Genomic DNA, 21,141 nt, shown 5'->3' on the forward strand with positions numbered 1-21,141 from the left:
ACTTGTTAACCTTCAACAGCCCCTGACTGCTTATAGCAACAGATTCAAACACTCCTCAAACACTCCTTCAAACACTCCTCAGCCTAATATTTAAGGCTTTGGGAATCTGACCTCTTCTAACATTTTCAGTCTCATTTATAACTATCCTAGCTTCCCAAATACTCAGATGAATGGTTTCAGGCATTGCCCTCCACCATGCCTGCCACACATCCCTGCTTCCTACCTAGCTTTTGCACATATGTTTTTATTGCTTACCTTCTGTCCTTTCCATACCTCATTTGTCCTTCAAGAACATCTCAAATCCTTGGTACTTTTTTTTTAAAGATTTTATTTATGTATTTGACAGAGATAGAGCATGTGCAGGAGGAGGAGGCAGAGGTAAAGGGAGAAGCAGACTTCCCGCTGAGCAGGGAGCCCAACATGGGGCTTGATCCATCCCATTGTGACCTGAGTCCAAGGTAGATGCTTAACTGACTGAGCCACCCAGGTGCCCCCTCCCAGACCCTTTTGCTTATTTTTCTCCTAGTGTGACATGCATTCTTCTCTGCTGACACATGCTACCCATCTTTCATGGCCAGCCATAATTTCTACCTCATCTTTGAAGTCCTTTTTAACCATCCACCCTGACATTCAGTCCTTTGTGAAGGGCTACTGTGGGGCCATTAGGTACCAGATATAGTTTGAGCCCTAAAGGCCATGCTAGGATAATACATGTTTCTTCATTTCTGGGACATTGTGCTCTCTTCCTCTTTATGTTCCCACTACAGTTACTGCTCAAAGAAGTGTCCATTCATAATGTGATATCTTAGGAAATTTCTTCTGTTTTAAATTACCAATTACATTTCTATGGTTTAACTTTTAATAATCGACTTATCTTTCCCAGGTACATTATAAAGACTTTGCCCCCAAATGATCTGATTTAATATAAGACAGGAGAAGGGTACCCTGTTAGGTACCAGATACTGAGGTACTAGTGCTTCTCATAGTGTGATATGGCCAGCAATCCATTTTATGGGACACGGAAAACCCATGATTTTACAGGTATTATTGCATAGGATAAGGCTAAAGTGGTTAATACCCTTGTGCGTTTTCCTTTAAGTGAGCTGATTTAGATTTAATAAAAATAAATAGTAGTGGTTTAAGTGATAGAAATGGTTTTTCAATGACTGAAACAGTTAAATGATATCACATTTACTCCTCACAATGATTTTACAAATTAGAAACAAAAGTCTAGAGAAACGTCGGAATTTGTGATGCTAATAGGTTGTAATGTAGGATTCAGGTAGAGGTACTTCGGTCGCTGACTGAAGCTCTCTGTGATGCCTTTTACATCTAGGAAGATTTAGTTTAATTACCTCAATTTGAGGCCTGGCTTATGTTTTTATACTCCACTTCATCTCCTCAAAAAGATTTATTTTCTAAACGAAATCCTCCACCTCCAGAAAAAGAAAAGGGGCACCAGAATGAATCTGGTACGTTTCAAAACACATGTATAAAACACACAAGAAAACAGACCTGCTTTCCTGCCGGGCTGAGTGAAACATTAATTCTTCACCTTGGCATCTCAACCTACAGCTGTAATAAGGGCCGTTATGCCCAAATAGGCCCTTAAACGGAAGACTTGCTGAGCAGAGACCCACTTTCCCAGCCCTGCTCAACTGCGGCGGCTTTTTCTGCCAACTGACCAGGCTGAAGCAGCAGCAGGGGAGGAGGGACTGCAGGTAGGTGGGGAGGGGATCATTTTGAAAGCTCTAAATCCCTCCCAGGGAAGAAGCAGCTGCTCCTTGTTTTTCTAACATCTGTCCCATCTGTCCCGGCTGCACCTCACTCTTCAGAGGCTCAAACTAGCTACACGTGGGTATGACAAGGAAGCATTTCAGAAGGCTGGTTGGTGAGTGGAAATGAGCACCACTGCCACCAGATAGTTTCTTTTTAACAAGAGGGCAGTTGGGGCTCTTCAGGAGCGTAGCTATCGCCTTCCTTCATTTTTCTCAAAAACAGCTTTAATTGACAGAGTCGGGATTTTTAACATCACCCAAATCAGGCTGTACGCCCTAAGGATATTTTCTAGCGACCATTTTTTTTTTTTTAAATTTCCCCTCCAGGGGAACCGCAGACTGCTGATGCGTGGGACAAATAATGATACTGCACAAACTATACCACTTCTATAATAGAACAAGCTGTTTATATATCGCACGTGTGGAGTTCATCCCATTTAACAGCGTGTTGCTGGTATTTGACTCCCCTGCCAACACGATACTCCTCGAGAATAGGAACCTTATTTTTATTCAGTTATCTGTCCCTCGTATTCCGAACCTGTGGCTGGAACCCGACAGGCATAAAATAGACACTTATGAATGAATGAGCGTTAACGAAGGAAAAAAATAAAGGAACAGGATGATTCATTCCGTTCTCTGAAGGCGGACGTGGAGGGAGGTGCTTGGCGGTGAACCTAGTCGCCACGGGAGGCGCACTCCCAAAGGCCCACAGCTTCTACTCTCGTCTTGCTTAGCCCAGTCTGCAACCGGGTGCTCACGCTCCTTCCCAAGCCAGGCGGCTCGCGTCGGAGGCAGTCCCGCCTCCAAGGCACCGAAGCCACGCCCCCTTGCCGGTCATTCCCTCGCAGATGTCGGTTCCACATCAATTACAGGCTTCGGGGCGGGGCCAGGAGGGCGCAGGCGCAATGGGAGGCGGAAGTAGTGACTAGGGAAATAAGAAGGAAGGAAAGAGGCCTGCCGGGCTCTGTAGAGGGCACGGCGCTCCTCCTCCACCGCCGCCTTCTCTTCCTCCCGCGGGAAGCTCCCGGCGGCCGCACGTGCCGCCCAGCCCAGGCTCCTCCCCTCCCCTACCCCCACCCGGGAGCGGCCAGGCGCTGCTTTCTCTCCGCTCGCAGAGATGGCGCTCGACCCCGCAGGTACGGGGGCGGGACGCGGGGGTTGCTGAGGAGTTACAGCCGGGGTCCCTAACCGCGGCTCTGCGGTTGGGGGCTGGCCTGGAAAAGGGGCCGAGCGCTGAGGTTGCACCGCTTCCGCAGACGTCAGCTCACGCCCGGCCGGCCTGCCGCTTTAGGGTTTCTGGCGTCCGCAAACTTCTTCCCAGCAGTCTTCGGTCTTTTTCCCGCTTCTTGGGGTTAGGGTTAGGTGAAAGGCGTTGGGTTTGCTGTGTAAACTCTCGTCCATTCGTGGCTTACACACATTTCCTTCTTAACGCGACTGGTCTCTTCGTCATCTTTTCCGCCCTTCTGGGGCACTGATTCCTTCAAATAATCTGTAATCTAACCTAAAAGCGAAAATCCAAAAGAGCCATCACTGTGGCAAGATTCAGTTTCTTGAGAAAGGATCTCCAGGGTTTTGATAAACATTATTTTAACTTTAGTGTTAACACCCCACTTCCATTTGCAGCAGTGATTTCAGGTTCCTCGCATTCCGAACGTCCTTAAAGCAGCTCACCTGCGCCTGTGTCCTTGCTTTAAGCTATTTATGTTGCGGGAAGCTCATCTGAGGCATCCGTAAAGGGTATTCATGTAAATATAGGGAACTTCATTTTGAAGGGAATAGTAATTGGTCTAGTCCACTCCCTTCATTTTATGAATATGAATTTTATGAATATGAAAACTTGAGGCATTGGAAGGAGTAGTAATAGCTTCAAACTTCTGGAGATTCGGAAATGGAAGTCATTTTGGTGACTCTCAAGGAGAGCGGAAAGTGTATGTAGCCAACAAATACTACTACTTATTGAACGCTTTATTATCAAGCTAAGTATTCAGTTGTCCAACAATAGTGTGTGGTAGGTAGATAGTATTATCTCCCTTTTATGGATTAAGAAACAAGTGGAGAGAGGATCAGGGACTATTCTGAAGCATAAAAGAATTTCTGGAACACCTAATGATCATACCAATAGTGGGCCAGGTAGTTGAAGTAGACTTTATGAGGCAGTTAATTGATTTGGGCTTTTAAGGGACACTTCCAGTGGTTGGAGTTGGAGAAGAGGCGGCAGAATGAGGATATGTACAGGCAGTAAAGTGTAATGTTTGGTTGCAGGGTGGAAATAAGGGGTGCCTAAGGAAAATTAGGTTAAAAAGTAGATTAAGGCCTGTTACAATAGCTGCAACCCCAGCATAGAGCCCATTGTGGGGCTTGAACTCACAACTCTGAGACTGATACCTGAACTGAGATTAAGAATCCTAAACTCAAGCGATTTAGCCACCCAGGTGTGCCTTAGTTCTAGTATTTCTTAGCTGAAAGTGGTATTCAAAGCAGTCTCCTACAAATGAGGAAACGGAGGCAGAGAGGTCAAATGCTTTCAAACATCTATATTCTTGAATTTAGATCCAGGAGGAAATTAAGGAAAAAGAAATCCTACATGCCATCTCCACTTTTTTTTTTTTTTTTTTTTTTAAGATTTTATTTATTTATTTGACAGCACAAGCCAGGAGGAGCAGCAGAGGGAGAGGGAGAGGCAGGTTCTGGGAGCCAGACATGGGGCTCCATTCAGGACCCTGGGATCATGCCCTGAGCCAAAGGCAGCCGCTCAACCAACTGAGCCACCTAGGCGCCCCATCCACTTTTTTTACTGTCCAATTACTCTTAACCCACTCAAATCTTGTGGTATGCCCAAGGCTATGCAGCTAATTGCTCGTAGTCTGGAATAGAATTCTGTAATACATGGTTACAGACCATGCCTCTGTTGGAGTATTTATTGATTAAACATATGTGCCTGTTACATGTCACAGGCATACAATGGTAAAAGAAAGACCGCCCACCTCTATGCCCCCATATACATTCTGCCAGATTATGATAAATATGAAGAAAATAAGCAGTGTCATGTGGTAGGTGGTAAAGAGCAGACTACCTTAGAGGTATGTGAACAGATCTATGAGGAAGTATTTGAATTGGAATCTGAAGGACAAGATGAAGTAGTTACGTGAAGAGGTAGGGAAAAAGTATGCCAGGCAGTCAGAAGTAGCAAATGCTTAAATATTTGCCATGAACGAGGGCCAGAGTGGTGGAGCTCCAAAAGGGAAGATGTTGGGAAAGTAGGCAGGAGCTAGATGCTGCAGGGCCTTAAGGCTCTGATAGGAAAGCACTGGGGGGCTTCTAAAGAGGGCAATGGCATAAATTGTCTTTAGTACCTTGACTGTAGTGGTATCCTGCATTATGGAGGGGTCCTGAATGCAAGCAGGGAAACAGGTTAAGAGGTGGTGGCAGTAGTCCAGGCCAGATATGTTAGTATCTTAGTCTGGAATGGTATTAGAAAAGCTGGAAAAGAATATAAAGCTTATTAGGTTGATATTTTGGAGGAACAATTGAGAAGACCTGCTGCTGCATTGAATAAAGATGGTGAGGGAAAGGGAGGCATTAAGGATAATTAATGGGTTTTTTACTGACTGGCTGGCTGGTGGTGGCCAAATCTAACAGTGTAATCATTGGAAACTTGATTAAAAGCAGGGATGGAAGTAAAATTGAATGGGAAGAAAGAACGTGGAGTCAGCAAGTTGGAAGTTTTAAATTTTTCTTCTCGGTTAAATTCCAGAATAAAAATATATTAAAGCTGTGCCCGCTTTGGCAGCACATATACTAAAATTGGAATGATACAGAGAATATTAGCCTGGCCCCTGTGCAAGGATGACACCCAAAAATATATTAAAGCCAGTTTTGTATTTTTTAAAAAGTTTCCTTTTTTTTTGGTTCTTGAGTTGAAGCATAGGTTCACATTTTGATATTTCTCTTGCTTTTTATACAGTGGCTTGTGCCCATGCTGGTAGTTGTATCAGATGAGGTTTACATAGCAAGGTCTGTTTTCACAATGGTTTATGTTATATTTTTAAAAATATTTTTTATTAAGTTTTTTATTTTAACTCCACTGTTGTTGACCGTGTTATTAGTTCCAGGTGTACACTATAGTGACTCCACAATTGTATGCGTTACTCAGTGCTCATCAGGGTAAATGTACTCTTTAATTCTTATCACCTATTTCATCCATTCTTCCACCTACCTCCCCTGTGGAAACAATCTGTTCTCTATAGTTAAGAGTCTGTTTCTTCATGTCTCTGTTTCTCTTTTTTTTTTTTTTTTTTTGGTGTTTGTTTTTCTTAAATTACATATGAGTGAAATCATATGGTATTTGGCTTTCTCTGACTTATTTTGCTTACCATTACTCTCTAGCTCCATCCACGTCATCCTAAATAGCAAGATTTCATTCTTTTTTATGGCTGAATGATATTCCATTGTGTATGTATATATCACATCTTTATCCATTCATCTATTGGTGGACACTTAGGTTGCTTCCATAATTTGGCTATTGTAAATAATGCTGGTATAAATATAGGGGCGCATGTATCCCTTTGAATTAGTTTTTTTGAATTTTGGGGGTAAATACCTAGCAGTGTGATTGGTGGATTGGAGGGTAGTTCTATTTTTAAGTTTTGGAGGAATCTCTGTACTGTTTTCCACAGGGGCTGTACCAGTTTGCATTCCCACCAGCAGTGCAGGAGGGTTCCTTTTTCTCCACATCCTCTCCAACACTTGTTTCATGTGTTTTTGATGTTAGCCATTTTGACAGGTATGAGGTAATATCTCATTGTAGTTTTGATTTGCATTTCTCTGATCAGTGATGTTGAGCATCTTTTCTCATGTCTGTTGACCATTTGGATGTCTTCTTTGAAAAAATGTCTGTTCATGTCTTCTGCCCATTTTTTAATTGGATTACTTGTTTTTTTGGTGTTGAATTGTATGAGTTCATTATATACTTTGGATAGTAACCTTTTATCAGATATATTATTTGCAAATTTCTTCTCCTATTCAGTAGGTTACCTTTATTGGTTTATGTTAGATTTTTAAAGATCTTTATACAAGTTTGATCTTCATTTGGCACACCTTTAACTAACTTTGTAGCCTCCATTTTTTCTCAAGAAGCTCTGAACCCAGCATTGAAATGCAGATTACATACTTACTCTTCTGTGTAGTTGTAGTGACACTATTCTCCTTTTCATTAATGTAGGGGTAATAAGGGCACTCTTTGTACATTTATCAGCTGTAATTATGTTCATTATTTTCTATTACTATTTGAATGCAGAGAGAAAAAGCTGGAGGGAGTTCACAACACCCAAGAAAAGTGGTTGCAGAAAGAGATTAATATTTGTAAAAAAATACTCGTATGTGGTTTACTTCCGGATATTCAGATTTAATTTACTAAGCCTCTGACATTTTAAAATAGTCCAGACAGTTCTAATATGCAAACAGAGTAGAAAAGGAACACTGTTCTGAACTCTTCCACTTTTACTGACTTATTCTTTAGCTTTGTTTTCTTATCAGTCTAATCCCCCCTATTTCCAGAGAAAATTATCCCAACATTTTTAGCCATGAATGGGATCTTTGATGGCATAGTAATGGTTCAGAAATATACAGTATAGCTCATTCTTGCATAATAGACTTAAGCATAGTCTGTTCCATATTTGCCAGTTTAGTACCCCTTCTACAAGTATATTTTGAAAATCTAGTCAGACTTAAGTGATTGAAAATTTAAATGATTGTATATTTTGATTGCATAACACATGATCCCCTATAGGAACAATTTTAAAAGTGGTGCTTGTTAAAATAGAATTTTCAAAAAGATAAAATTACTACTCATGCAAATACAAAATGAATGTGTGTTGAAGATTTTTTTCAATTCATTAGTGTGGGAATTAGTAAAACAGTCCAAAAAGTGTTTGACAAGCTAGATGCATAGACTGTTTCATAGATTGCTTGCTTAGATAAAAGAAAAATGGTGGGTTTAAAACAGGACCATACACTGTAATCTTTGGGGTTATCTTTTCCACTGGTCAGAAATTATTTCTGTCTTTATTCTACAAAGTTCTAGACATTAACCTCCTCCTGTACCAAGTTGTAAAAGGGCCTGGTAATGGAAAGTTGAGCCCAGGGCTGTACTGAAAGAACACTTAATTATTCCTTTGCTATTTCCAGATTCCAGAGAATTTTCCAACATGATTATATTCCCAGATGACAACCTACAGAAACCTGGGCCTGATAATTTTGATTACTTTCTCTAATAACCAGAAGAGATTCCTTTCTCTTCCCCACCCCCTTGTACCATTTCCTCTTTTAGCAGGGTAGTTAGTTCCCCTTCCCTCATCCATTAGTGTGGATTTGTTCTCTACTTTTGCATAGTGGGGCAATAGCAGCAGAGAGAAGTGTCCTTCACCAGGTGTGTGTGTCGCTGTTATGGTGTTTTCCAGAAATCTAATTAGGGGAGGAATATGGGATAGCGAGAGCTCAGAGGATGGAAAGTAGAGTCCGGAATTTCATGACATCCCATGCATAGATGTTGAAGATGTATCTTGGGGGGGTGTCATGGCAGTTCTTGGAATATTTGAATTATAGGGGTTCTGTTAATTGTTCTTGTGGGTATATAGGTAGATTAGCTTTAGGGGTGCCAGCACTTATCAAATTCACTGGAAATTAAGTTAGACATCTAAACAGATTAGAAGAATCTTTTCAGAGCACTGTGTGACTAATATATAAAAGGTTATGTAGCTGATCAGAAAAATTTTTATTTTATTATTGCTTCAGTAGCTTTGTAGTGTTCTCTTAGACATAGATTACATTGGTAGTTCAGGGTTAAAAATCTGTTGAACTTGTAATTCTTATATATTTCTAAACTCGAAGTATATTGGTTATAGGAGTTGTGAATCACAAATCATGAAATGTTTTGTCAACCAGCTTAGGGAATTTGAAGTTTATCCCAAGAATGATGGGAAAATGCTGCAGATTTTTAGGCAAATAGAACTTTCCTTCGCTTTCTGTTTATCTGGCTTTTCATCAGATCCAGGTTATTTGTTCTCAGCAAAATACTGCCTCAGTGGTGATGTCTTTCTCATGGTGTCATATCTGGAAGCACATTGATGTCTGTCTCTCATAGGTGATATTAATTTTAATCACCCAGTCAAGGGCTTTGTTCCATTTGTTTTTTCCTTTCACCATTTATCAGTAATCTGTGGGGAGACCATTTAAGACTAGGCAAATACCAATTCCTCATCAAAAAATTCCCTTTGATGTGGTATCCATTGATGATTTTTTTTTTTTAAAGATTTTATTTATTTATTTGACAGAGAGAAATCACAAGTAGATGGAGAGGCAGACAGAGAGAGAGAGAGGGAAGCAGGCTCCCTGCTGAGCAGAGAGCCCGATGCGGGACTCAATCCCAGGACCCTGAGATCATGACCTGAGCCGAAGGCAGCAGCTTAACCCACTGAGCCACCCAGGCGCCCCTCCATTGATGATTTTTGCCTGATTCAGGCTTCCCTACAATGGTTGCAGAGTGACGATTTTCTATCTCCAGCATTCTCTCCACATTTATTGGATGGTATTGGTGTTTTGATACAAGCCAGAGATCATTTTGTTTCTTGTTTATTTATTTATAGACTTATCATAGATACACACTCATGAATTCCTTTTTTTCCACTTATAACCTGTATGTAATTATTTTGGTGCTCACATTTTCCCAGATTTAGCCAGTGAGAGCATTCCTTCAAACTAGCTTCCGGGTCCTTGTGATATGCTCCCATCCTTTTTTGGAGCATTTCCTTTTTTTCTCACAAGGTATTTCTGGCCCATCCATAGATTTAGTCCTATCTCTTACAAACCCTGGTTCCTTTCTTTGGGAATGACATTAGAGACCAAGGTCTGGGGACCATTGGATGTTTTACATGCAAGTGATTGATGAATGGTATGCTCTTAGGAAAAAACCTGTGAGGGACTGAGGGGAACCGGAAAGGGAAGGGGAAGAAGCTGAGCAAGGATGTGGTTTCAGGGAAGGCCTGTCTTTACCTGATCAGCTCTGGTGTACCACAGCATGCAGGGCTTGTCCCACTTTGGAGGCAAGGGCTCTGGGCTTTTGTGACCTCTGTCAGTCCTTGCCCACTGCAGGAGATGGAAGGGGGGCAGCAGGCAGGAGAGCTGGAATATGCTGCCATGCCCCCGGCAGTCCTGAAAAGGTTGCAGGTATGAGTGCTCCTGCATTCTAATATAGGAAGGATTCCTATTAGCTTTCTCCTAAAAATCTTGTATCTGAAGCTCTTAGGAACCTTTGTTCAGTTAATGAAAGTTGGGATAGTGGTAGGTCGGGTAAGAAGGGCTATGTGCACAAACATATAAATAAGCACAGGTGTCTGTACTGGCTCCAGGTGTGGATATCATGGGGTTGTGGTAATGACATTAGCTTCAGATAGACCTAACATCTGCCAAACTGTGCTTTGTTTTTTTCCCTCTAGGCCATTTGACATACTGTTTTTTCTTTTTAGAATTTTCCCTCTTCCCCATCCCCAAGTCTGTCTAATTCTTGTTCATTTTTCACACTTCACTTTAGAATTATTTGCATAGGAAGCTTTCCCTGATTGTTACCACCCCCCAGTCTTTCAAAAAACAATTTTAAAATTACTTGAGATTTTTAAAAACTACCAAAATGTCAAATAACCTGGGTATGGAGTTTTTCATTCTAGACCTAGAATTTTTTCCTTGAGAAATAAAGTGGAACTTCTAGACTTGAATGTCTCTGTGTCCAATGATTTGAGAAATGAAGAAAAGCATCATGTGAAGAATGAGAATGTGTGTAACTGTGTAGTAAACAGTAAATATTTTTACATGATTTCTCCTCTTTAAGTTTATCAGAGACTAGATGATTAGAGAAGATAAACCAGTTAATTACATCTAGACAGTAAGAGATTGCCCACCAGGGGTGGGGGGGAGCACCGTCGATTTATGGAAATAGCACCCAATTGAATTGGGAAATTTGTAATGATATCTTTTTGTTTTAGACTTTGCCATTAACCTTAGGCCCAATTCTAAATGCCATAATCTTAGGTTTGAGGATGAGGGGCCAGGAGAATAAGGTTTATCAGATAACTGTGAATGCTGCTTTTTTTTTTAAATTTAAGATTTCACTTATTTATTTGACAGAGAGCACAAGCCCATAGAGCAGCAGGGAGAAGCAGGCCCCCTGCAGAGCAGGAAGCCCAACTTAGGGCCCAGTCCCAGGAGCCTGGGATCTTGACCTGAGGCGAAGGCAGCCGCTCAACAGGTGCCCCTGAAAGCTGCTTTAAGCCTTAAACATCTATGATTTTTAAATACTTGCAGTTGGTCTCAAAAGCTTCTTGACTCAGCACAGATGGTTCACCACAGGAAAAAAAACGTCAGGTTTTATGTTCCATTGACTAGAGGACTCTCCTTATTTTTGTATAAGGGTGTTAATAGCATACGTGTAGAAGCCCCTAAGTTTATAAAGATGTCAAAAAATACCACCTTTTACCTGATGTAAGTGGATTAAACAAAACTGCCCAAATAAGTACACTGATGCCCAAATTCGCTTTCTCCTTCCATCAGCCCTGATTATAAATATATAACATTTTTGAGTTGAGAGATTGAGGGGAAAATTTTTTTTAAAAACATAGTATTTAATATCCTGCATTGTGTTTGCTGAGGAACTGTTACTGGGAGTTTTTTGTTTCTTGTTTTTGTTTTATTTTTTACAGATCAAAGGAGTGTTAAGTATAATGAATTAAAGTACTGAGTTTCAAATGTTTATGTGGCAGAATAAGGAACTAGCCTGCTATTCTTAGCATTGTGTAGACACCCTAGCATGGTGACTGATGCATAGTAGGTGCCTAATATCTGTTAATAGAATGAATATCCATAATTATCAAATGTTGAAACACTTTTAGTCATGGGTCACTTATTAAACAGTTTGAATGTATATTTGCCATGTACCAATAGTTAAAAGGAATTAAGAGATGACTGAGACATGGTCTCAGACCTCATTAAACTTATATTTCATACTGTGTTTCTTAATTTAGCCACATATTAGAATTATTTGAGGAGCTTTTAAAAATACAAGTGCTTGGGGCGCCTGGGTGGCTCAGTGGGTTAAGCCTCTGCCTTTGACTCAGGTCATGATCTCAGGGTCCTGAGATCGAGCCTGCATCAGGCTGTCTGCTCAGCAGGGATCCTGCTTCCCCCTCTCTCTTTGCCTGCCTCTCTGCCTACTTGTGATCTTTCTCTCTGTCAAATAAATAAAATCTTTAAATAAAATAAAAATACAAATGCTTGGGTTTATCCCAGCATTTCTAATTTAACTGGTTTGGGTGGTGCCCAGGCATCAGAATTTTACAAAGCCTTCTCAAGTGCTTATTAGAAGATGCAGCCAGAATTGAGAACTTCTGGTACCAAAATCTGTCTTAGTGTCTTTGGCCTACCATAACAGCGTACCATAGACTGAGTGGCTTAAACAACAGATACTTATTTTCCCACAGTTCTGGAGGCTGGAGAGTCCAAGCTCGAGGTGCTGGCCAATTTGGTTGCTAGAATCTTTTTATAAGACCACCTGTCAGATTAGGGCCCTACCCATATGATCTCCGTTAACACTTAATTGCCTCTCCAGATAAAAGTCATATTAAGGTTTAGAGCTTCAGGATGAAGTGGAGTGGGGGAGGGGGACAAAGATTCAGTCCATGGCAACCACTGCTCTGTCAGGAAAAGAAGATTGCACAGGTGGTGTACGATATGAGGTATGAATCCAGATGCAGTTTAGAGCCATAGCGTTGTTGTGCCCCAAATCCTGGGCTTAAAGGAGGAGAAGGCACTTTCAGGTGCTGAGGTCAGGGAGGACTTTGGGATGGAACAAGTGTTTGATTTTAAGGTGGTAGACTTTGTTAAGAAAATAAGAGGTAGAAAATGGAAAATAAGGACAGAAGATTGAGCTGGAGTTTGACTCTACAGTTACTTGCTGGGTAATGTTGTAAGATTGCTTTGGGTTTTCTGAGCCCCTGCTACTTTGTGATACCTTTTGTGTGATGTTTGTAAAACAATTCCTTCTACCACTTCCTCCCTTCCTTCTTTAAATATTTATTGTGCTTCTTCTGTGTACCATATAAATGTAAGCTGATTTTCTTTTCTTTCTTTCTTTCTTTATTTTTTTTTAAGGTAAGGAGTATAACATAACCACCAGGATGGCAGAATGCAGATTTAAGTTGTTAAAATTTTTAAGTTGAAATCATGATACTGGTGGGACTTGGAAATTGCCAATAGACACTTGAAAATGTGGGCAGAGTAAATTTTGGAGCTGGAAATAATCACTGAGAACACGGCAGCAGCATCTTTAAAGGTAGAACCTTGTGAGGTTGCTGCAGAAGGACTAGGAGCAGATCTTGGAATCGTTTATGCTTTTCCTAGTATTACGTTTTTTCAGAATATTTTTGATACTCCTTTAGGATTTGCCTTCAGCCTGTACAGTCCATTCATCCCAATATCCTCATTTTTGGTAAGTTTCTTGTGTAGAAAGTGAACTTGAATTTCAGCCAACGTTAGCTAGGGGCAGTCTGGTGAAGGTGGTAGGTGATCATCCTGGGAAATGCTCCTCCCCAAGAAAAGTTGTATTAAGGAACTGGTTTTCAAGTTAACAAACACAGACTCTGAAAGCCATGCCAAGAAAGCCATGAGTGGTGTGAGCAAAGTTTGATTCTTTGAAATAAGTGAATAACCTCTCAATGTAAAAATAATTCCCCCACTCCATTACAAAGTGGCACATGTTTTCTGAAGAAAGGTTATGAAATACTGTAAGATGAAGGAGAACTGATAGAGTAGAGTTGCCAAAGGCACTGAGGAATATTCAGATTTGAATATAGTCTACCATGTTCCAGATGTACCATCAGAAAAATCAGGTGTGTATTGCTGAGAAGGCATAGGCATACTGTCCCTTATTTCTTTCTCAAATACCTGTTTATGCCTCTCATAACACTGCTGATTTTCTCTTACATATCAATGGGAAATTGTGCTTGTAGGAAAAGATAGTCTCAAAGTTTTACCAAGTAAAGTAAATGTGAAACCTTTTCATTTAAGAAATTATGGCCACGATGGAGATTGCAGCACATTTCTAAAATTGGCATGTCTTCTTGTATAAGTTTATTTCCTGCTTTGGTATACCTTTAGATTTGTTGTCCCTTTTTGGCCTCATCTTGGTTAAAGTAATGTGGGTGGAAGAGGAAGTTTTCACACCTCGCAATCTGCAGAATCTGAGGTCCAAGAAATAGGTGCTTTTGGGAAATGGGCACATCTAGTGTGAACTGGGTGGTTATTAACAGTGAAAGCTGATAGGACAAAATAGTTCATATGAAGACTCCTGTTGTGGGCTATAGGGTATCTGTAGAAGCTAAGCAGAAGTAGGGACATCTACCTCATTGACTTGCTTTCCCTCTCTTTTTGAAGTTTGAGCTTATAAAAAATTAGATTATTACCAGTTGACCTAATATGTGATGTTTACTTTGAAGGTATTTTTTCAACCAACGACAAATGGCTTGTGGTAGGTTTTTTTTTTTCCCCTTCTTTCAAATAATTTTCAACATGCTAGAAATCAGAGATCAGAATTCCATTTAATGCTCTGATAAATAAATATGAAGGGTGAGGTGGTGTTTTTTTTGTTTGTTTGTTTTTAATTTTACCTGTGCTTCTGATGCTTCTGAAACAATCTAGACTATCAGAGGGTTATTTCACACTTTGTATAACTTCCGAAGTTTATATAACCTTATTTGCTGAAATCCCTTTAAAGAGGCCACCACCCGCATGTGTGTGGTGTGTCTTGGAAGAAGATTCGAGAGCTGGGTTACATGATCTTGGCATTGCTGCTTTATCAGAGACTTGATTTTATTTAACCCTATGGGTCTCCACGTCTGCATCCGAAAAATGGAATCAAAGTATCTTCACCTGGGTGAACTGTTACAGACTGTGGTCTCATTGCCTCATCTTGAAGGCCTTATAGCCAGAGGCAGGCTGGAATTTGGGGGCAAGGGAGAGTGGGGAATATCTCCTACTACTGATTTTCTTTTCTGGTTTTGTTCGTTCAAGTAGGGCTTGAAGGAAAGAAAGAGTGTGAAAGGAGCACTGATCTTCACTGTCGTAATTTTCCCAGCTTAAGTATCTCTATCACCCACCCACCCCTTCCTCATTTTATCATAGCAAGAAAGTATGAGCAAGCTGGCAAGAACCTGAGAATCTGATCAAGATCATCCCTATTTTTGTGCTGTTGAAAACTGGAAGCTGCCTAGCTTCCTGGTGTGAAGCACTTATTGGAAATGTGGCAATTGAGAACACTGGTCTTTCTATGTTTTTCCTGATACCATCTGCCTGGAGCTCTTCATTTCTAGGCTCTTGGTAGCTAGTAGAGAGACCTAAAGATAGAAACTGTGGCTAATGAGGATACCGTTGCAAACTTACTGCAAGCATTTTTCTTGTTTTTCTTCCAGAGTGAAGAGTAGCATGGAAATGTCTTCAGGAGTGAATAAATTTAACCAGGAAGTTAAAAAAAAAAAAAAAAAAGTGGCATTTTCTTTTTTTTTTTTTTTTTTTTTTTAAAGGTTTTATTTATTTATTTGACAGAGAGAGATCACAAGCAGGCAGAGAGGCAGGCAGAGAGAGAGGAGGAAGCAGGCTCCCTGCTGAGCAGAAGCCCCATGCGGGCCTCGATCCCAGGACCCTGAGATCATGACCTGAGCCGAAGGCAGCGGCTTAACCCACTGAGCCACCCAGGCGCCCAAAAGTGGCATTTTCTAAACAAGAATCAAATTCGTTAAATTAGAACATTCTCACTATTGTAAAGGCATACCTTGCCCTTCCAATGTCACTTCTTTCCAATGAAAGATTCTGTAATACTTTGATTTGCTTTACTGTTACCTTTGTGGATTCATAGCAACTGCTGTTGCCAGTAAACTTACAATCTAATCTATTCCCACCATACTGCAAGAACTTGTGAGCCCCCAAGCAAAATCTGAGCTAACAAATTCAGCCAGTGAAAAAGGTGAAAATTGACTTTCAGGTGATGATAGAATGTTGAGAAGTTAGAGCTTTGGAAATTTTCTTTGGTGTTATCCTGATTCTTTATATCAGTATAAATTCATATGACTATATGGTAGCAAACTCTCAAAATTTGATTTTTTTTTTTTTTGCAGGTTCTTATACAAATGTATAACATATATGCATCACATTGACTTCGAGAGAATCATTTGAGTTTTATGAATAAAAAGGATAATTTTATAATTGTGTTGAAGATAGCTTTGTAATACATATAAAATTATAATTAATAATATTCAGTGGTTGATATGCTATCAAATGAGAGCATCTTTAGCAGAATTTATTTATATATTTTTATTTCTGAATTAACACCAAGAGTTTGGAAAATCTAAATATTCGTGTGATTCTGTAATTGATTTTGTTTTGCCCTAGGAGGTTTTAGAAGAATGTTCAGAAGGAATTTTTGCAAGCTATTTAAAACCTATGTTTAAATAGGAATTAATAACCTAGAATTCATAAATAGGTAAATTTCTGTTATAATTTCTTAAGGAAAAATAGCTTAATATTCCACAACTATGCCCATTTTAGGAACTGATTTAAAAAATTAGTGCTTTTGTTATCTGAGACCACTGCAAAGTTTCTAGAACAAAAGATACTCATCAGGACACAATATTAATAAGTTATATAGTTTAAAATTATATAAGTGAAAGGAAGAGGTAACATTTTGAAATTGATTTTATAAACTAGGTCAGTGTATTACAGTGTTTCCTCTACTCCTCATTAATTATCGTGTTAATAACTGATGCCTCCTAAAATGTGTGCTGCAGACCAGGAGGAAAGAAGTATGTGGAGATAGTCTCCTGTTCCATTATTTCCCTTCAAATACACATCAGCTTTCCACTCCACAGGAAGTTTCACAGGCATCGGAAATTCACATGTCCACAGCTGAAGTCCTCTCCCACCTGGTGTTTCTCGTGCGTTCCCTGTGTCAGTGAGTGGTCACAGCACTTTCCTGGGAGCCAGAAAAACTAGCAGCCTTCTTTGAATCCTCTTTTCCTTAGTCCCTGCAGGCCCTGTGATCCTGTAGGGCCTCCCTCAAAGCTGCCTTTTTTTCTCCATCCATATTTCCAGTGCTTTCTATAAGCTCACTGTCCTTTTTCCCATGTGACAGCAGCTCTGGCAAAGCTAAGGAGAAAGAGGGGCATAAATAAATAGTTTAGGCCAGGTTTCAGTAAACCAGGGTCCAGGCAAAATTTAGTAAGGTCTGTGAGCTATGCATGGTTAGTTACATTTTCAAAGGGTGGTTTAAAAAAGCATATACATGACAGAGATAGTTTGTAGCCTACAAAACTTTATTCACAAGTCTGGTCCTTAACTAGAAATAGTTTGTTGAACCCTGTCATAGGTAGTGAAAATTGGGATACAACTATAGGTGTGGTAAAGAGGAAAAAAAAAAAAAATCATGTGAATATCTTCATATCATTCTTTGGAAAATTTGATGAAATGGATAGTTTCCTTGTGAAATATAAATTTGCTAAAAACGAACTGACTAAAAAATAAAAAGCCCTTAGAAAATAGAATTGGTAGGTAAAATTCTGTGTCTGTCTCACACACAGAGACTGCAAAACCTAGGCCCTAACAGCTGGTGTACCGGTCAAGAATACCAGCAGAGACCATCGGTCGTGTGACTGTGGTAGCTAGTTGGGCAAGTCTGAAATGTAGGGCCGGCCAAGCTATGAGGAAGAATGGCTATCAGCATTAGAACCCTTGGTTCTGAGCTGGAGCTGCAGTTTGCAGAAGGCATTCTTTAGGAAAATCATAGTTCTGTTCTTCAGGCCCTTGAAGGCAGCTATGATCCCCACTATACCACCAGTGCTGTTCTTCAGGCTTTTGAGCCCCACCCAGATTAGCTAGGAAAATCTAGTTTACTTAAAGTCAAATGATTATAGACTTGAATCACATCTGCCAAGTACCTTCCCAGCATAACCCGGATTAGTGTTTGTTTAAATAACTGGAGAGGATAGCCTAGGCAAGTTGATTCCTAAAACTGATGGCCACAGGTAGTTTCTACCAAACTTTAAAGGAACTGTTAATCTTTATTTTATACAGAGTGTTCAGAGAATACAAGGGGAGAGTTAGGTCCCCAGTTTATCATTTAAATAATGTAACTGTTACACAAAAGCAACACAGAGGAAAATCATAGCCCAATCTCAACAGGAAGATCACTATAAAAATTCTAAATGGAATTTGAGCATCCAAGACTGAGGTGCTATTAGTTTATACTTACATTTTTCTAAAGGACCTAGCCAGTAAGCATTTAAGAAGAAAGAGCAGAGCTGTCCCTGTGATTGTCCACATAGAAATTAGAAGACTATGGCCAATTTACTAGAATTAATGAGAAGTAAGATTGTGTTGGCTATATGGACAATAAGATTTAAGTGAAACTAGCAACAAATAATTACATGTTACTTAACCCTTATTAGTAGAAATAAATCTAGTAAAAGAATAATATCTTTAAGGAGAAAATTACAGAACTTTTTATCTACTTAATTATTTAAAGTTACATGTTAAAATCATCCACTATGTGTGCAGTTATTTATCCTGTTTTAAAGCTAATATATTATAAATTGAGGTAAAATATGCAGTGAAATCTGTAGGTTGTTAAGTTGTGATACATGTCTACAACTGACCGAATCAAGACCTCTCCCAGAGAATATCCTCCTCAATTCTCATAGATAACCAGTGTTCTATTCTTTATCACCACAGTTTTTTATGTTCTTGAATCATGTAGTATTTACTCTTGGGCCTGGCTTATTCTCAACAGTTTTTTGTTTCTTTTTTATTTTTATTTATTTATTTATTTATTTAAAGATTTTATTTATTTACTTGACAGACAGAGATCACAAGTAGGCAGAGAGGCAGGCAGAGAGAGAGAGAGAGGAGGAAGCAGGCTCCCTGCAGAGCAGAGAGCCCGATGCGGGACTCGATCCCAGGACCCCGAGATCATGACCTGAGCCGAAGGCAGCGGCTTATTCTTTTTTTTTTAAATTATTCTCAACAGTTTTTAAGCTCCACCCATGCTGAGTGTATCAGCAGTTATTGTATTGCTGAGTAATATTCAGTTGGGTATTTAGGTTGTTTCCAATTTTTGGCTAGTGTGAATGCTTCCATAAACAGACTTGTACAAGTCATTTTCTGGAAATGTGTTGTTATTGATGTTAGGTGAATGAATACCTAGGAATGGAAAGTAGGTTGGGTGTATATTTAACTATAACTTAACAATTAGTTTTCCAAAGAAGTTTATCTCTTCTCACTCTTACCAGCGATATATGAAAGTTTCACTTGCTCCATGTTCTGACATTTGGTGTTGTCAGTATTTTTAATTTTTAGTCATTCTTGCGGGTGTGAAATAGTATAATGGGGTTCATTTGCATTTTCTTGATGACTGATGATTTTGAACACCTGTTCATTTACATATTTACAATTTGTATATATTTTTGAAGAATCCATTCACACCTTTTGTCCCTTTTTTTTTTTTAAGATTTTATTTATTTATTTGATAGAGATCACAAGTAGATGGAGAGGCAGGCAGAGAGAGAGAGAGAGAGAGAGAGAGAGAGATGGAAGCAGGCTCCCTGCTGAGCAGAGAGTCTGATGCGGGACTCGATCCCAGGACCCTGAGATCATGACCTGAGCCGAAGGCAGGGGCTTAACCCACTGAGCCACCCAGGCGCCCCTTTTTTTGGTTTAATAGTTTTAGTTTTCATATTTAGGTTTATAATCTGTGACAAATTAGTTTTTGTGGGTACTGTGAAGTAGATCAGAAGGTTTAGGCTGATTTCCACCCCTCCCACCTCCATTTTTATCCAGGTCTACCACCATTTGTTGAAAATGCTTTTATTGGGTGCCTCAGTGGCTCAGTCGGTTACCTCTGCTTTCAGCTCAGGTCATGATCCCAGGTTCCTGGGATCAAGTCCCGCATCAGGCTCCCTGCTCAGTGAGGAGTCTGCTTCTTCATCTCTCTATCCTTCCTCTTTGCTCACACTCTCAAATAAATAACTAAAATATTAGAAAAAAACACTTTTGTTTCTTCATTCAGTAACCTCGGCGAATATGTCGAAATAAAGTGACTGTATATAAGTGGAAACATTTCTGGACTCTGTTTTGTTACATCAATCTATTTGTTTATGCTAATTATACCTGTACTACACCACCTTGATTGCTGTAGCTTTGTAGTGAGACTTGGAATCACCTGAAATCAGGTGATCCAGATTTGGATCAAGTCATCCAGATTTTTTCTTGTTTTACTGTTTTGGTTATTCTAAGTCCTTTACTCTTAGATGCTTTTAAGCTTTTTAAAATTATAACTTTATTTCGAAATAGTGTAACACATAAAGCTCTAAAACCTGGCAGTTTTCATTTTCCTTTTCTCCAGTTTTTCCTAATGATACTGTCTTTCATAATCTTCATATAGGTCTTCAGTGAGTATGATATTGCCCTCAAAGGGGCAAAAATTGTTAATGGAGGGAGAAAATCTTGCTCTTTCAATATATGAAGTACTGTTATACATGAAGCATATAAATAAAGAGACAATGTGTCTGTGGTATTAACATTTCATGGGGGGCATTAGGAAAAAAAAACCTAAAAAGGCTCTACTAGAGTAAAAATGGAAAAGAATTGGGACACACTGCTCTAAATTATACATAAGGAAACCAGGAATTGGCATTGGTATGCTAATTCAGGTACATACCTTAGTTGAATTTTATCAAATTTTACGTGTGTGTGTGTGTGTGTGTGTGTGTGTGTGTGTTTATGATATTTTATGGCTGGTGAATAGTTAGGTAGCCGTGATCACAGCATTCAGAACTATTCAGTCAGCACAAAGGAAACCTCTGTGTCCTACTGCTTCCTTAGCTCTGAACTGCTGGGAACCAGTGATCTGTTTTCCATTACTCCAGTTTTGTCACTTTAAGAATGTTATATAAATGGAATCCTACAATATGTAGCCCTTTGAGATGGTCTTTTTTTCATTCAATTTAATGCGCTTGAGATCCATTCCAGTTCCTGCCATTGTTGGATGTCAGTAATCCATTCTGTTTTATTGCTGAATAATATGCTGTTGTCTCGCTGAACTGTTACTTATCTGTTGAAGCACTTATGGGTTAATTCCATGTTTTGGCTGTTATGGGTAAAGCCACAGTGAACATCTGCCCACAGGTTTTTGTGGGAACATATTTTCATTTCTTGGGATAAATCCTGATGAGTGTTTTGCTGGGTCACATGGCATTAAGTTAAACATAAAAGTTAA

General features: G+C 39.6%; 1 protein-coding gene and 1 non-coding gene across 3 annotated transcripts in view; both read left to right on the top strand.

Annotated features, from left to right (window-relative positions):
* Nucleotides 1-2,729: 2,729 nt before the first annotated feature.
* Nucleotides 2,730-21,141, top strand: part of CMC1 (C-X9-C motif containing 1) — a 90,964-nt gene continuing 72,552 nt past the window's right edge. For both annotated transcript variants that reach the window (XR_006385068.1, XM_044252603.1), the window contains exon 1: nucleotides 2,730-2,914. Coding sequence is in view for 1 of the 2 variants with exons in the window: in XM_044252603.1 (XP_044108538.1) it covers nucleotides 2,896-2,914 (19 nt within the window). In the remaining variant the exon portion in view is untranslated. The remainder of the gene's footprint in view (nucleotides 2,915-21,141) is intronic.
* Nucleotides 5,553-5,664, top strand: LOC122910992. Its single transcript, XR_006385337.1, has one exon. It is a non-coding gene; the product is annotated as a U6 spliceosomal RNA (small nuclear RNA).

This window comes from Neovison vison, chromosome 6 (assembly GCF_020171115.1).
Source record: "Neovison vison isolate M4711 chromosome 6, ASM_NN_V1, whole genome shotgun sequence".
NCBI classification, from domain to species: domain Eukaryota; kingdom Metazoa; phylum Chordata; class Mammalia; order Carnivora; family Mustelidae; genus Neogale; species Neogale vison.